This window comes from Aspergillus pseudodeflectus (assembly GCF_044049435.1).
Source record: "Aspergillus pseudodeflectus strain CBS 756.74 chromosome Unknown BJX68scaffold_85, whole genome shotgun sequence".
Lineage (NCBI taxonomy): Eukaryota > Fungi > Ascomycota > Eurotiomycetes > Eurotiales > Aspergillaceae > Aspergillus > Aspergillus pseudodeflectus.
In genome coordinates this window covers 23192-38563 of record NW_027263861.1, presented here as the reverse complement: position 1 = coordinate 38563, position 15372 = coordinate 23192, and the positions used below count along the sequence as shown (strand labels likewise).

At 52.0% G+C, this 15372-nt stretch overlaps 8 protein-coding genes across 8 annotated transcripts; 2 read left to right on the top strand and 6 right to left on the bottom strand.

The window, feature by feature from the left end:
- Window positions 1-437: 437 nt before the first annotated feature.
- Window positions 438-1433, bottom strand: BJX68DRAFT_248968 (FKBP-type peptidyl-prolyl cis-trans isomerase). Its single transcript, XM_071042015.1, has 4 exons — window positions 1028-1433; window positions 860-924; window positions 663-723; window positions 438-591 (listed from the first exon to the last, which is right to left on the bottom strand). The coding sequence occupies exons 1-4, from the start codon at window positions 1159-1161 to the stop codon at window positions 525-527; spliced, it is 327 nt and encodes a 108-aa protein (XP_070892998.1). The 5' UTR covers window positions 1162-1433; the 3' UTR covers window positions 438-524.
- A 51-nt stretch (window positions 1434-1484) lies between these two features.
- On the bottom strand, window positions 1485-3776 carry BJX68DRAFT_248962 (histidinol-phosphatase). The gene is made up of 4 exons (XM_071042014.1): window positions 3513-3776; window positions 3195-3397; window positions 2452-2988; window positions 1485-2323 (listed from the first exon to the last, which is right to left on the bottom strand). The coding sequence occupies exons 2-4, from the start codon at window positions 3351-3353 to the stop codon at window positions 2084-2086; spliced, it is 936 nt and encodes a 311-aa protein (XP_070892997.1). The 5' UTR covers window positions 3354-3397; window positions 3513-3776; the 3' UTR covers window positions 1485-2083.
- Window positions 3777-3803: 27 nt separating this feature from the next.
- BJX68DRAFT_248960 (holo-ACP synthase) lies at window positions 3804-4959 on the bottom strand. The gene has a single exon (XM_071042013.1). The coding sequence runs from the start codon at window positions 4737-4739 to the stop codon at window positions 4191-4193; it is 549 nt and encodes a 182-aa protein (XP_070892996.1). The 5' UTR covers window positions 4740-4959; the 3' UTR covers window positions 3804-4190.
- On the bottom strand, window positions 4960-5884 carry BJX68DRAFT_248958 (ATP19 family protein). The gene is made up of 3 exons (XM_071042012.1): window positions 5657-5884; window positions 5423-5547; window positions 4960-5295 (listed from the first exon to the last, which is right to left on the bottom strand). The coding sequence occupies exons 1-3, from the start codon at window positions 5702-5704 to the stop codon at window positions 5247-5249; spliced, it is 222 nt and encodes a 73-aa protein (XP_070892995.1). The 5' UTR covers window positions 5705-5884; the 3' UTR covers window positions 4960-5246.
- A 156-nt stretch (window positions 5885-6040) lies between these two features.
- Window positions 6041-8054, top strand: BJX68DRAFT_248953 (mitochondrial fission process 1 family protein). Its single transcript, XM_071042011.1, has 3 exons — window positions 6041-6597; window positions 6751-7312; window positions 7378-8054. Exons 1-3 carry the CDS (start codon window positions 6461-6463, stop codon window positions 7759-7761), a joined length of 1083 nt encoding a protein of 360 aa, XP_070892994.1. The 5' UTR covers window positions 6041-6460; the 3' UTR covers window positions 7762-8054.
- A 593-nt stretch (window positions 8055-8647) lies between these two features.
- On the bottom strand, window positions 8648-10921 carry BJX68DRAFT_272605 (putative mucin family signaling protein Msb2; the record flags this gene model as incomplete). Its single annotated transcript, XM_071047242.1, has 1 exon — window positions 8648-10921. The coding sequence occupies one exon, from the start codon at window positions 10919-10921 to the stop codon at window positions 8648-8650; it is 2274 nt and encodes a 757-aa protein (XP_070892993.1).
- An 805-nt stretch (window positions 10922-11726) lies between these two features.
- Window positions 11727-13942, top strand: BJX68DRAFT_248949 (uncharacterized protein). The gene has a single exon (XM_071042010.1). It carries the CDS (start codon window positions 12597-12599, stop codon window positions 13047-13049), a length of 453 nt encoding a protein of 150 aa, XP_070892992.1. The 5' UTR covers window positions 11727-12596; the 3' UTR covers window positions 13050-13942.
- Window positions 13943-14271: 329 nt separating this feature from the next.
- On the bottom strand, window positions 14272-15284 carry BJX68DRAFT_248948 (Endoribonuclease L-PSP/chorismate mutase-like protein). Its single transcript, XM_071042009.1, has 3 exons — window positions 14897-15284; window positions 14609-14758; window positions 14272-14499 (listed from the first exon to the last, which is right to left on the bottom strand). The coding sequence occupies exons 1-3, from the start codon at window positions 15050-15052 to the stop codon at window positions 14395-14397; spliced, it is 411 nt and encodes a 136-aa protein (XP_070892991.1). The 5' UTR covers window positions 15053-15284; the 3' UTR covers window positions 14272-14394.
- Between the last annotated feature and the right edge of the window lie 88 nt (window positions 15285-15372).

Sequence of the window (15372 nt, the reverse complement as noted above, 5' to 3'; positions counted from 1 at the left end):
CCTATACATAGGGCATGTTTGTAAGTATGTGATCCATCATCACCCAGCAAAGGAACCGCTGGATAGATAATGTCATTTCATGTCAGAGGAAACGAGAGAAACAACAACTAAACACATACATACATGTTATAGCACCAAGACTCCATGCAGACTTCGCTATCTGATATCCATCAGGATTGAATGAAAGCAACAAGTACAAGCAAAAGGAATAAAAACCAAGCGAAATAAATCACAATTCAACACCATCCTTCAAGCTCAATTCTCCATCTTTGCTCGCTTACGCTGCACGCTCTGATTGATGCATACTCCCTGCCCCATCCCATCCAAAACACCGATATACAAGGACATTCAACCTGAAAATGCGCGCTTTTTCCACTCCAAGCTTCCCATACCACGCTACCTACCGCTCTAGCACTCAACTCATTGGCTTTTGGCAATAATCTTCTTCAGCTCGACCTCGCTGCCACTTCCGTCAGAGTCTTTAGGCCTTGCAGAACCAGGGGTAGAAGAGAAGACAGAAAAACCTACAAAACCAGCCCCGAGTCCGGAGGGATCAGCCCAGGGAATCCCCGGGGGCCGTAGCCGTAGTCACTAGAGCATTCGTCAGTATCACACCCGGCGTATCAAGCAGTCATGCCCTTGAACCGCAAAGGCAGCCTCACCTCGAAATCGTCAGGATCGCCTTTTCACCTAGAAACATTTGCTGTACGCCGTCATCCCATCCTGCCACCCATACAATGTTAATTATCTCAACATCTCGGGGCAGCCATTTGAAGTAAAAGCGATAGAGTAGTCCCACTCGCTCTGAGGCCCTTTTCCCAGCGAGTAAACACAAAAAAAGAGCGAGGTAAGTCCATACCCTTAATAACCTTCCCAACACCAATCTCCGTCTTCAGCGGGCCACGACCCGTCGATGTGTCGAATCTATACAATACACCTATCCGTTAGCTCCAATATCCTACCTAGCAGAAAAATACACCCCATGGCTGACGAAGTTTGAGGGGAGAAAGGAAGGGGTTAAACGCACTGCGTCCCCATGCAATAATTATCTTGCCTCGACTCATCATACAAGCATCCGCGATACTCAATGATAACCGTGTCCCCTTTCTTCGGCGAGTCTCTGCCGTTGCCGGGGACGAGGATTGTTTTTGTGAAGCCCATTAGGATCGTGCGCCTCCCTTCTTTCTTTTGGTTCTGTGGGTTTTCCGGGGTATAGAGATGGAAGGAAGTAACGGTGGGAAAGATGGGGTAGAGGGGTAGGGATGGCTGATTAGAAGTAGAATCCCTGGTAAGTTGAGTCGAGTAAGGAAGTGGGGGGGAGAGACTACTATAGTAATAGTGTAGTGTAGTACGGAATGAAGCACTGACAGGCGATGGCGGATCCAGGAGTAGTATTAACTTATAATATGAGCTGATTTGGGTTGGGTTGCGCCGGGCTGGCTGGGGAATAACGTGGGTGTATTAATGGTGCTACAAGCCTGCTAGTAGAAGTAGAAACCACCAGTAGTACTGCTGCGTCTTCCGCAACTCGCCATAAATCTCGAGCTACCAAGCCCGTGAACAAGTGAATCATGATGGAATTGTTCGCTATCTCTCCAGAAATGCAGAGGAGCTCTGACCCTCTCTCATCGTCGGTGCCCGTCGCAGCTCGCCAATTGGTCGGTTGCGCTGTGTATCCCACTGCACTATCCCCCCTCGTCACCCGTGGCATACCGAGTTATATTAGTCTTAGGTCCTTAGGTAGAGAAGCGGTGTTCTGGGCACAGTCTGGTATCAATGCAGATTGGATGTTTTGCCGTTGGTTGGTCCGGCGCCGCCGCTTGCAACGGAAGGATCCGATTTCGTGATTCTACGGTGTACGGACGCTCCAGATCCTGGCTCTTGAAAGAAAGTGGGTCGAGGATTTGGAGCGTTGCGTAGGAGGCTGCTAGTTAGGTACATTCCTGGCGTTCGGTTCCAGAGATTCTGAGGTGCTGGAGAAAGGTACCGATGAACTACTGTACGGAGAATACTACCGTTTGATCCAGGTCAAGGCTAGCTAGCTTCCTTTCTCCCTCCTCCTCCTTCTTCTTCTTTTGTTTCTTTACGCCTTCCAGAAAGCCATCTCCTTGACCTCGTTGACAGCCACGGACCTGACCACCGTACGTGGAAAGCGGGGATCCACCGGGGTGCTTGTCTCACCATCCGCGAGATCGAGATAATGCAACGTCGAGATGCCCACTTTGTCGACAAACTCCAGCACTCGGTGGTAGTTCAACCCAACTTGATCCAACCCGTGACTGTCGTCGGAAAGACAGAACCTTCCTCCCCGGGCCATGAATTCCTGTCCACGTTCAATCAGAACTCTATCTTGCATCCCTCTCCTTTGCACATGACCCAGCAGATCCCGAAGACAACTCCAACAGATACAAAGAAAAGGACAAAGTAAGAAAAAGAAATAAAGAGACTCACCTGGCAAATCTCAGCCTTGGGATAAGGCTCCCTCATCCCCTTGCGCAGCGCCGCAGAGTTCAGCTCCAGCAGTCCCCCATACCTAGCCACGTAGTCGAGGTTGCGCAAGATCCGCTCCCAGACACCGGCCCACTGCTTGAAGCTCCGCTCGGGATCATCGCTCTTCAACCGAATGAGATCGAAATGCCCGACGACCAGCGGCCTCAACTGCTGCAGCATATGCAGCTGCTCGTCAAAGTACGCCTCAAACAACCGCTCATCCGACCCGCCCGCCGCATCACGCGCCTGCTCATACATTGCGCGGTCATAATCAATCGGCACCGTCCGCGTATGATGGATTGAGCCCATAAAGAACTCAAATGGCAGCCGGGCCAGCGACTCGTCGATCAGCGTCCCCGACTCTGGCCGGATCCAGTCACACTCGAACCCGATCAGGATGCGGATCTGGCCGGCGTACTTGTCCCGTAGGCGCTGCGCTTCTGCGAAATAACTTGCTTCATTGGCAATCATCCATGATTGCGTCTGTTCGGCTTCGATCTAGACAGTACCCACCCAAGCACCACACACGTGTTAGGCTGAAATTAGCTCCTTAAAAAGGTACGAAAGTTACGGGAAAGATTGGGAAGATGGGGGTACTTTTGTTTCCTCAATTCTTCAACGTTGCTTTTTCCCCTGCAGGACTAGCGAGTTCTGCTCGGGTATGGGGCGGAATGGGCATGGGAGAAGAAAGAAAGGGAGGTTACCTCTTCCGGATAGTAATCAGCTTCTCCGCGGGGCATGTGCTCGGTCAGGCAGAAAACGCGGAACTTTTTGGCGATGGCCAATTGGACGACCTCCTCAAGGGAGTCCTTTGCATGGCCAGGGCAGAACTGGCCTGAGTGGCTGTGGTGAGAGAAGGGCATTATTGCAGCTGCGCTTGCTCTCTGAGGGATATATGGGACTGGAGCTGGGCAGCAGTTAGCCGGTTGATTGCCGATAAACGTGTTTCAATGATAACGACGCAGGTTAAGGATGAGAAAAAGGGCGGTATCATGCTTGGTTCGAACCAAGGACAGACTTACAAGGATGATCGGAGGGCTGCCCCGCGTAGAGATAACGATTCGGACCGCGAGGGCGAGTGAAGGAGCGGTGAGCTGAGAGAGATAACGATATGGGATACGTCTTGAGTTCTAGTTCATTGTGAGATATTGAGGAGGAAAGAATAGTGGTAAGGTGAAGGTTGAAGTGCAAGGCAAGAATGTTCGTGGAGTTGATTGTTTCGCGGGAAATTTCCGCCGGCTCCGCAGTCTGTATACAACCACCCCAATGGAGGTTTATGACTACACAACAAAGGATCAAGAAGCATAAACTAATTTAGTAGCATGCATTGTTTATGCAATTAGTAACTCTACCTCCATACCGTCCAGGTCCATGCAGTCTATGCAGTCCATGCGTCGATCAACGCCATCTCGAAGGAGCTTTAGAGGGTCCGACCATATTCCTCGGATCCTCAAGCAGTCGCTCGTTCTATAGAGGGTAACTCCAACCCGGCCCAGGCAGACATACAGCTCAACGAGTACATCTCAATAACCGTGTTAATAGCTGTGGCAGTAGGATAGCCTCGGCGCACGATGTGGTAGGACGACCGTCCCAGCAGGCACAAACCCAGTAATGAGTAGGCGAGCTACGAGCCTCGTCATACTCTCAATCGCCTCTCCGGTGCAGATAGTAATCCAGTCCAATCCTCTCAATCCATCACTTCATCCCGCCGCCATAACCACGGCAATCACATACTCCCCATCATGCGATATTGACAGCCGCCCAAGCCGCCCCGGCCCATCCCCATCCCGATCCAAAAACACAATCTCAGGCCTACCCTCCGCATCCTCACTCTCGTTGATTTCTCGGCCTTGTCCTTCAATCGTCCCTTGGCCCCGTCCAACCCTAACAACAACATCCTTCCACCCTAGAGCACTCGCCCCACCCCTCGCAGCCTTCCTCGCCGCCTCCTTCGCCGCGAACCGTCCGGCGAGATAGCGCGCCATGTCCGGTGTGATCCTCACCTCCTTGCCCTCCGGATTCGCATTCTTCGCTGTGCGTAAGCTCGGCGATGGTGGTAGCGGTAGGGATTGAGGCTGCGGAAGCGCGAACCGGGCTCGGAAATCTGCTTGCTCGGACTCGGTGAGGATGCGGCGGGTGAAACGCGAGAGGTAGCCGCCAGGGCGGGTGATGAGACGGTTTATGCGTGGAAGATGGACGATGTCGGTACCGATGTTCAGGGCGAGGGGGAAAGGGAGTGGTGGTTTCATGGTGGGATAATTGGTGTCGATAATTCGGAGCTTCAGTCTGAGTTGGAGCTTGTTCTATTTGGCCTTGGGGGGAATGCGAAGTACTGACTAAGCAGGTTTATAGGAAATGCGCCGTGCAGATTAGAATCAATAATGGTCTTTCAAGGTTTGCGGACCGACAGAACGCTAGGAGGATGTAAAGCCTACGGTTCTACAGATATAAAAGTGTGGACCGCAGCCTTGGTGCGCACTCGGTCCCGCTAATACTCCGCACACTACACGTATCAACCTCACACTTGGCGGTGAAAGCGAATATAGCCTTCTAGGTGTATACCTCTCTATATGTACAATCCAGACTGGCCCACTAGCTCAATCGCGCTGTCCGCCAGCGAGCTCAATCCTTCAAAGACTCTGATCCCAGTCGGGGCTCCGAATATGCAATCGTAGGTCCGATTTCTAGGAACACGCTATGGTTTTCGATGATTGATCAGGTCGTCCTCCACTCAGATTAGCTACCGAGAGGATAGCTTAATGTCCAGCCTTCTTGTCCTCCCCGTTCACTTGTTTCAGGAAGTCCCTGGAGACGATGTTAGTCCAATTGCGCGTGTAGTTGTTTCCTCGGGATAATTGCATGTCGAGAACGTAGACATCATGTCCATATATTCCGTAGTGGGGTGTAACCGGGGGAGGCAGTGTTGACATACTGAATGAAAGTCTCCTCATCCTTGGACTCAGCCTTGATCGGAGGAGCAGCGGGCTTGGGTTGGGAGCTGCCACGGGTAGCAAGGTAGACACCACCGAAGAGGGAGCTCAAGATACCGAGAGCGAGCTATACAGAAGAAAAAAATTATATCAGCACTGGGCTACCTTGCTATTTGCTCGGTGGATCTCGGAGCAAAGGATGGAGCCAGGGGAAGCCAGGTGCAAAGGCAACATACGTGGTGGGAGCCAACTTGGCGGCCGGCAATCGCGTAGTACTGAACCATGATGAAGATTGAGGACGGAAGCGTTTCTGAATGAACGGTCGAGGCGAGTGAAGCGGTACGAAAGAGCTGGTTCTGCGGGAGTCGTCCAGACGGCGGCGATGGAAGTTGCGGCGGGTAACGGGCATACCGGATATGGTTAAGACTATGTATCAGCTGACCTAGCCAATCAAGTCATAAGTGAGTCAGCGGAATGCCGCTTATGTACATAATTCGCGCACCACGAGGTCCGTCTATGATTCAAGTCGTACACGTGATGACCCGATCGTTCCCGTTGTGAGATGACGTCGGGAAAATGCTGAGCGGGCCTGCGGGTGATTCTCACAAGCACCGAATTACGGAGGATTCATTTCCAACAGCTGACGCTTCGGGATAGAGGTGGCGTCGCCTTGGACTCTGGCAACTGCATCATGTTGGGAGTCAGAGCGAGGAATGTGACCGAGAAAGTGAGCTCTTCAGCTCCGCAGCTCCCGCAGCGATCACGGTATGACACCACGAACAGCAAAGGGCCAGTGAAACGCATATACCGAACCTCGGGGGAAGTATTCTCTTCCCTGGCTGCGTCGGGTGCTTTTTACGGATGGCACAACTCCGTGCGGAGGAAGGAGGCTGTACCTAGGTCGTAGTTTAATATATTCCTGGAAACTTCTTTCCTTCTTACTTCTCACTTTCCTTTGTTGCTCGCTCAGATCTACACACAGCATTGAACCGACACCTCCGCTACTCATACGAATACTAAAGTACCACTACCATCACACCATGCTCTGGGGAAGCCGCAAAGAGGAAGTCCCCAAGGAGGCTCCTCAAGAACCCATCAAGCGAGGCAAACTCTCGCCGCAATTACAGAAAATCGTCGATCGCGACGACCAATTCTACGACGATGTCTATAGCCCATAGTATGTGTCTGTCTTTCATCTTATCTCAGTCTCCTTCCTGTCGCGTGCTCCACCCCCGCAAAGCCACTCTCCGCAAACTCATCTTCCTGCATATCTCCAACCTATTCTGAAGCTTCAAAGAAAGCCAGAAAGACAGGAGCTAACACAATTCAGCTCCGTCGACTCAACCGACACACCCTACCGCTACGCCGGATACGCAAACCGCCTCCGCACTCTCCTCCTCTCCGCCCACCGCTACGTCGCCTACACATCAGACATTGGCGAGTCCTTTCGCCCAGTTGCCCACCCCTGGCTCGTGCGCTCCGCCTACGGAATCTCCTGGACATATCTCATCGGCGATGTCGCTCATGAGGGATACAAGGCGTACCTGCGGAACCGCCGCGTCCTCGCGCCACCATGCGAGGCATACAAGGACTCCTCTGACCTAACACACCAGCAAATTGTCATGGGAATGGCGACAGGGAATGTAGCGGGATCTTTGACGTCGTCCTCGCCGTCATCTAGCCAAGGCGAGAGCGAGACGCTGACACCATGGCCGTCGACACACATCCCGCTCATTGAAGACTACCGCCTCATCATGGTGAAGCGCGCTGTGTTCCAGAGTGTCGCAAGTATGGGACTTCCGGCGCTGACGATCCACACTGTGGTACGGTATAGCGGGCGGGCATTGAAGGGGTCAAAGACGACGTTTATGAGGACCTGGGTTCCTATCGGTGTATGTGCCCCTCTCCAAACGGCTTTTTTTGTTTGCCGGTTCAATCTCATATTGACAAACAACAGCTCGGTCTCTCCGTCGTCCCGTTCCTCCCCTACATTTTCGACCACCCCGTCGACGAAGCCGTCGACTGGCTCTTCCGAACTGGTATCCGTGCTTACGCAGGCGAAGACGCCGTCAAGCCTCTCCCACGGCACTCGGAAGTCTCGGGTACAGCAGAGGCTCATGACGGGGACGCGACCTCACTAAGTCACCTTAAAGTCAAAGTCCAAGACGCTGTGACCGGGGGATCGAATGGAAGAGCCGCAGATTCCAGCTGGGAAGAATACAAGGCTGAGCTGCAGCGCGCCAAGGAACAAAGGAAGCTTGAGCGTGAGGCACGGGGTGAGACCGGCATTCTGGCGATGCTCGGATTTGGGTCGTCGAAACCGAAGGATAAGACGGAGTGAATAATTTCTCAACTGAGTAAGGGGGAGAAACAGCAATCGGGAGAAGACATGAAGGTGAGGAAGCCGATTTTCAGATCACTCGACTTTTATCTTTCCTAATCACGGCATGTACACACTTACACTTAGCGCATTCTCTTCTCTGGGGGCTTCTTTTGTTTTATGGAAGTCAGGTGTACTTTATCATCCTATTCATTTCTGGTGAGCTTACAAACTATATTACATTCGGGGCATCAGAAAAACAGGCATACAGTTGCAAGGAGTGTCCAAAGATCAGAATAATCGAGAAAATTTACATCTATTTCGTTCAAACATCCATGGTCGAACATGGCTCGTCTCTTTCTACTTACTTCACTTCACTCACTATACAGCTGTACAAAACAAAAAATCTGGTAAAAGGATAGAGTCGGATCAGGGAAGAAATGGATGAGAGTCTAGCAATGACATGTGCTCGTCACAGATACCTGCCACCCACCCAACCATCAGAAGGAGAATAAAACATGATATCCCAAAAAGAGGTGTTTGAATGGTGATGAGAGAATGATCGAGGTGTGTATGGTCAGGTCTCTGCGCGGTCACATAAAGGAAGGTAAGAAGAGGAGAAAATCAGAAAACAATATGGGGAATAAAGTAGAAAGATAAAAGAAGTATGTAAAGGTGAAGAAGAATGGTGACGTGCGCTGAGACACCTCCAGGTAGAAAGTTTGAAAATACAGGTAGAATGCCAATAATATACCAACTGATACATCCCACGGACAAGGGTAAGAGATGCAGAGACCTTTGCTTCTTCCATCCACTCTTTCTGGGCTATCCTGCACCGGCTCTGCCTTGACCCAAAACCATGCGTTTTATTTTATATAGCGTTTTTTTCTTTGGGAGGCCAGCGGGCTTAGTTCCAGCCCAGAGAGTTCTCAGCCATCACAGGAGCACTGATCATCTGGGTGCGTTGGCTACCACCGCTACCACGAGAAAGACGGCCACCGCCAGTGAACAGGGAACCACCACCCTGGCTCATCTGATCGGCCGTGGAGCTGGTGCGGCGGTGAAGCTGGCGCTTCTTGCGGTAACGACGAGCAACCCAGAACATACCAGCACCGTAGGCGGCGGCACCAGCAACAACACCAACCCCAATTCCAACAGAGCTGGCCTTGGTCGACCCGCTGCTGTTAGCTCCAGCAACGGAATCGTCGTAGCTATCCTGGTTGCTGTCAGCACCGTTGCTGGTGTTATCGCCGTTGCTGTTATCGCCGGACACCGAGCTGCCGTATGAGTCATCGTACTCACCCACGAGAAGTGGGATAGAGGGATCGATCATGCCGAGCAACGTGGTAGCAGAGTTGTCGGGTTGGTTGTAAAGGCGCGAGATGGGGTTGTGGAGGAGCTTCCTTAGTGTGTCAACCTTGTCAGAGGGAATGTAAGCCTGGGCAACGGTAGCAATATATCCGGTGGTGGCAGAGTTGTCATATGGCTGGATGGCGAACATTGCGATGTCGCTGGCCGCAGCCTCTAGGGCGTAGATCAAACCCTGAGGGATGTACAGGAGGATCTGTGAGGAGGACAGCGGGTGGGTTGCGACAAATGAGTAGCGAAGGGGACGAGTGAAGCCCAGCTGGATCAGGGTAGAACCAGCAGGAGCATCTGGAGCACCTCCGGCGGGAGAGATAGATCCAGGGAGCTGAGTTGGCTCAACAGTCGTAGTCTCCTCGGTAGCTGTTTCCTCGGCGGTGGGAGAGGGCTCCACGATAATGCTGGTTGGCACCCAGTCGGTGGGCTCAGCCGGGGGCTGCTGGGTGGTGGTCGTCGTCTCTGTGACGGAAGGGAGCTCAGTAGTTGTGCTGGTGGAGGACGTTGTCACGGTCGTGGCAGGAGTTGGGCGGCCCGTAGACTCGACCGAAGTTGTGGGGATCAAACCACCAGAGGAAGACGAGGACGAGGTTGGAATAGCCGAGCCACTTGTTGCGGGGATCGATGTGGGAATGACTGGCGCGGAGGTCGCGCTGTCAGTAGAAGTAGGGAACAAAGCGCTGGTCAAAGTAGGCGGTAGAAGAGTCAAGGTGGAAGAAGAGGTTGGCACGACATCGGTGGAACTTGAAGTAGCCGTAGGGGTTGTCTCAGGAACGCTGACGGAAATTGTCGGCAGGATGTCGTCAATCAAACCACCAGACGATGTGCTAGTGGAGGTTGGCTCGATCGAAGTCCCGTTGGCGGAAGTGGAAGTGGAGCTTGTGGTGTCAGGGAACAGGCCATCAAGCAATCCACCAGACGAGCTAGTTGACGTTGGGGTCACAGTGCCAGAAGTGGATGTGGAAGTGGTAGATGAGGAAGTATCACTGCCCAAGAGGTCGTCGAGCAAGCCACCGGAGGTCTTGGTAGATGTTGGGGTCGCGCTGGTTGACGAAAGAGCGGTAGAAGTCGTAGACGAAGTCTCATCGCCGCCTAGGAGACCATCAAGCAGGCCACCAGACGAGCTAGTTGCCGAAGGAGACGTGGTAGTGGTGGTGGATGATGTGGAATCGGTCGACTCCGAAGTGGTGGAAGACGAAGACTCGTCGGGGAAAAGCAGGTCAAGAAGGCCACCGGACGAACTGCTTGTGGTGGCGGTGGAATCCGAAGTAGTAGTGGGATCAGCCTCCGTCTCCTTGGGCTTCGAGGTAGTCGACTTAGTTGTGCTCGAGGAGCTGTCCGTAGTGTCAGTTGTGGTCGACGACGAACCACCAAGAAGGCCTCCCAGGAGGTCATCAACCAAACCACCTTCCTGCGTAGATGAAGAGGAGGTGCCCGTCTTCGTTGCAGGCTCAGAATCCGCAGTGGTCGTAGCGGTTACCTCTGCGACTGTTGACTTCTTGGTAGTCGTCGAAGCAGCGTTGGTTGCAGCGCCAGTCCTTGCGGTGCCTGTAATCGTATGCGTCTTTCCATTTTCGTCAACAGAGAGAGTGATTGGCACCACCACGACTTGCGGGCCTGGGTCACTGGTGGTCGTGGGTTCGGGAGATCCGGTATTGAAGAGGGATTCAAGCCAGTTGAAGTTCAATCCATCCGAGTTTGAATTTTGGCGCTTGTTGAGATGCTTGTTCTCGAAAGGAACGTTGGGCCGAAGTGCAGAGACCAATTCAAGGCTTCCAAGCGACAGGGCCGCTGCCAAAAGAGCCTTTTGCGATACCATGGTGACTATCACAGCGCACAACGCTCAAGAAAGCGGGGAGGGGTCGTGTGAGACGATATAGGTGTATATAAGGAGCGGACTGAGCAGGGGCTCAACGACGTCGGGCCGAAGTTCAAGTATGCAATGACTAGTTCGAGCGCTGAATTCGAACCTCAAATCGTTCAAAGTCTTAAAAGGCTGGCAGCTGTTGTCTCGGACAATGATGCTTTCGTGTTCGTCCTTTGTTCAATATTCCTTCCTTTTCCACCGATAGGGATAATGAGGCTGGCAGCGTTTCGCGTGGTAAAGAGCGACGAGGTCTTGGAGCGGTAAACAAATGCGGGTGAAAGAGTGGCAGGGGAACAAAAGACCCCTTGAATTAAGTTATCGAGCGATAAAATATCAGATAAACGAGTGTGATTGCTGTAAGGAGCGAGCGACGAGATCTAAAACACAGATCTGTCAAAAAAAGATGGCGGTGGTGAGCGAGGGCGGAGGGAAGGTTGTTATGTCTGGTACCTTTTTCAGAAGCTAGACGCGACCGTGGGAGGGCGTTTGATGCAAGGAGAGAAAAAGCAAGCGATGAATTGTCAGTCCCAGCGGCTCATTGACGTAGAATGAAAAACCAAAGACTGGCTACGTCAACGACAACACCAACGATGGCGAAAGCATCTGGCGAAAGATGAGAAGAGAGGATGGAGAGGGAGTGAGTGCAAATGAAAGTCTGTCAGACGGGCGAGAAGATTCAAGAGCGAGAGAAGGGGAGATTGAGGCTAAGCCACGTCCAGCGTCAAGGGGCAGAGGAAAGAGGGGAGAGTGGACAATGGCCTCAATGGTGGGCCGTGGCAATAATACCCCGAGCACTGAGCAGCCACAAAAGTGGGTTACGCACACCAAACGAGCCGGTGCATTTCCCTCTGGAAGTCTGACACCGCAATCTTTGTTTCTGCGACTAAGAATAACTACGTCCTCCTGGTGGTACCTCTTTCTCTGCCATTCCGCCTCAGGTCGAGGCCGAGTTAAGCTGTTTCTTTCAAGTTCAGAGCATGTGTGCAACATCAATTGCGTACACTCATGCAGAGTCAGCGTCAAAAGAGGATCCAGCTCACGCTAGGAAAATGACGCCAGACAAGAGCCAATAGTGCAGAGTCCAACCGTTCGGTAAGATGAGCAACCAACACGAGGCCTTGGAAGCTGCCGATACCCTCACTCTTGGTCTTTGGGCCCGTCTCTCATCAGATTCCTCCGTCGACTTGCTGGCAGGTGGTGAGTTCTCGACCCATGATGAGATGATTTGGATCGACAGCGATCCAAGAGAGATTGGAGTGCCTGCGATGGAGACGCTCTCTCATTGAGTTGTCAGAAGATCTCTACCTCTTCGAACAAGTTCCCGGTCACGAAGACTGTACAGTCGGGCAAGACTCAAGAGCGCCTTGAAGCTGCAGGTCGGCCGGTAACCAGGAGTCTGTGAAAGACTTGACGGCGACTTTTGACTTCTCCAAGTCTCACAGAGGCCAACGGCAAATCTCTCGCGAGTTCTGAGTTCTGGAATTCTGCCTGTTCGACTTCGAAGAAATCAACGGCTTCCTGAATCGGTCGCCCATGACAGGCCTTGCAGCGACGGTGCGAAACACCTACGGTCCCAGCCAGTGAGAATTGGCCATGTCGATCGATATAATTGCAGGCCCACATCACAATGATTGTGGGCCTGAGGGCGCCAACCTCATTTCATCGAGGCCGAGACCAACGGCGTGGTTTTAGCACACATTGTTCCTGGATTATGTGGGGGCTTCCCGGTGCGTGCGCTTACTTGGATTCCCGTGGTCTCTCGCACCCAAATTGCTCAAGGAATTCCATCATCCTTTCGAGTCACGACTCAGTCGTCAGACTGCCTCCGTCTTGTCCTCGCGAGCTGGATGTCAGTCCGTTGATGAAATACAAATTTATCAAATCCCTCCTCGGCAGGATTAGACGATTTTCCTCTTCCTGTTGCCGGGTCCATGGTGTTCTTCCACCAACTCAGCCCCTTTTCCTTAGACTGCTTAGCACCGGGCATCTGTCTCACCTCACTCCTCCGCGATTCCTAAATTATCTGCCGGGGCCGCTCGGTTCTCGCACCCTCGTTGAGCATCCTCCGCTCGTTTTCTGATCCTTCGAACTGGAGAGGCCTGTACACCACGTGCGGGCTGGCTCAATTTGCCAAAGAATGCATTCCTGATCCATATGTGCCAAATCAGTCCAAACATTCTTTCCCTTGGGGGCTGAAACACTTCTTTGAGAATGCAGTCATTTCAATCCTCTCACAGAGAAATGCCCTGAGAAAGGTGGCATCATAGACATTCGCCTTCCCGAGGTGGTACTCCGTACACTCTGTGACTTGGGCAAGCATGCGCCAGATAGCCCCTTGATTCTGCTCCTCTTCTGCAAGCTCGTCACAACGAACACTGTTCAACCAATCCTGGTGCGATTATCTGGCTCCCCACGTCAATCACCCCCCTCCTGAAGACTTTTCAGAGTCCAGACTCTGACAGTTTGACTGCCCGGATCGGCAGGTCAATGCTCGCTGTGATGATCAGGAGCCTGAGGAACACGATCATCAAGCTTCGGGTATCGCGCAAATCTGGGTCCCAAGGGTGCAAACTCACATACTTGAAAGTCGTCATCCCAATCATACCTCCCAAAAGTCAAATCGATCTCTGCTGGTGCAAGCCCATGACCCAGTCCAACCCATCAGCTCATATCGATTCGCTGGCTCAGGAAATGAGACGAGGCTGCAACCGTGGCTGTTGTTTTGATGGATAACCTTCGCGAGTACCCGACGCTAAACCTGTTCCTGAACAAGTTCCGAGCTCCACAGCCAATAATGTACCCGCGGACCCCCCGCCAACTTTCCTCACAAGCCAAGTTGCTTTCGCTCTTGGCCGGTTTTTCTCCCGTATACTGCTCTCAAACGAGGACAGATCAGCCCAGCAGAAGCAATATAATTGTGCCGTGACCGTACACGTATGTAGGGAGTTCCCCGATAACTCCTGAGATAATTCCTGAAAATGAGAGTAGCTTCCTTTACTCAAAATTCCTTTGCGTGACCATGCTGTGATTCTCGTGTGGTTTTCTTCTGGAATTTGACAAGCAATCCGCTATCGCTGTCCGACTACATCGATGTAATTTAAGACGCTTCTTTGACTGAATTCTGGTTGTTCTTACGTTGATGGCCTATCGAAGCAACTACATACCAGTAAAAACCCACTAGTAGTGCGTCAGTCATGATTTGAATTCCATTCAACGTGTGCTCAACTCCATTCTTTTGGCTTGAGACTATTCTATTTACTGGAGAATCTTGGACTACAACATAAGTTAAGTATATAAAACCTTGACAGTTTACACTACATATCTGGGAGCCTCCCGATTTGATATCCGTTTTATCTATGTATCAACTCCATCACATCCGAATGTCCTATACCAGATGCTTAGATTTTGCACTTCTCCATGTATATCTACAGCTTCGCCTTAACCGCGCCCGGATTTGTCACCAGCGCCGAACACTCAATTTCGACATCCGAGCCCTGTGGCAACGTCTTGACAGCCACACACGTTCGGGCCTGAAAGCATCAAATGCGTCAGCCAAAACCAAGTGATAAACAAAGTCAATACACCGTTGCGGCCCAGCTCAGGTGCAACGAACAGAAAAGACGGGAAATAGCAACATACAGGCCTCGGCTCCGGGAACGCCTCAACATAGACCTCATTAACGGCCGCGAAATCCTTCATGTCAGCCAGGAAGATGTTCACTTTCGCGACGTCGGCGAGGCTCGATCCACCGGCTTTCAGCACGGCGGAGAGGTTGGAGAGGACTTGTCTCTGTCCATAGAATATATATCAGCATTGCCCTCGACTCGTTTGGTAAATCACTCTCGCTTCTCTATTTTATTCCACGCATCGTAGAGCAGTCGTGTCTCGGAAGGACATATGGACAGACAAGGAGTCGGTGAAACGTACAGCCCTATCCTTAACACTCCCCTCAACCATCTTGCCTGTCTTGGGATCAACGCCCAGCTGGCCAGAGCAGAAGAGGATGTTCCCAACGATGGTAGCTTGGTTGAGAAAGGGCGGGGGTGCGGGGGCGTCCGCGGTGAAGACTGGGATTTTCGACATCGTTATAGGGCCGGTTCGTGTCTGTTTTTTGTGGCTGATCAAATGAGTAAGGGCGTAGGGAGGGAAATGGGCAGTTGGAGGTGAGTCTGAGGACGTGAGGTTGATTTATATGATTTTGGAGTTGTGATACGGAGGAAGTTGGAGTAATATCCTAAGCTGGTGTTTGGCCCCACTGATAAGAGGCAACGCCCATGGCTTATCTATCATTTCGGGGTGCGTTGGAGATGGCACCATTGTTTCAAGGCTTCAAGTATGGCAGTTGATTAAAATGTTGCTATACGGTATATCTGACGTCGGTCGGTATCCGGAAAGGATCAGCT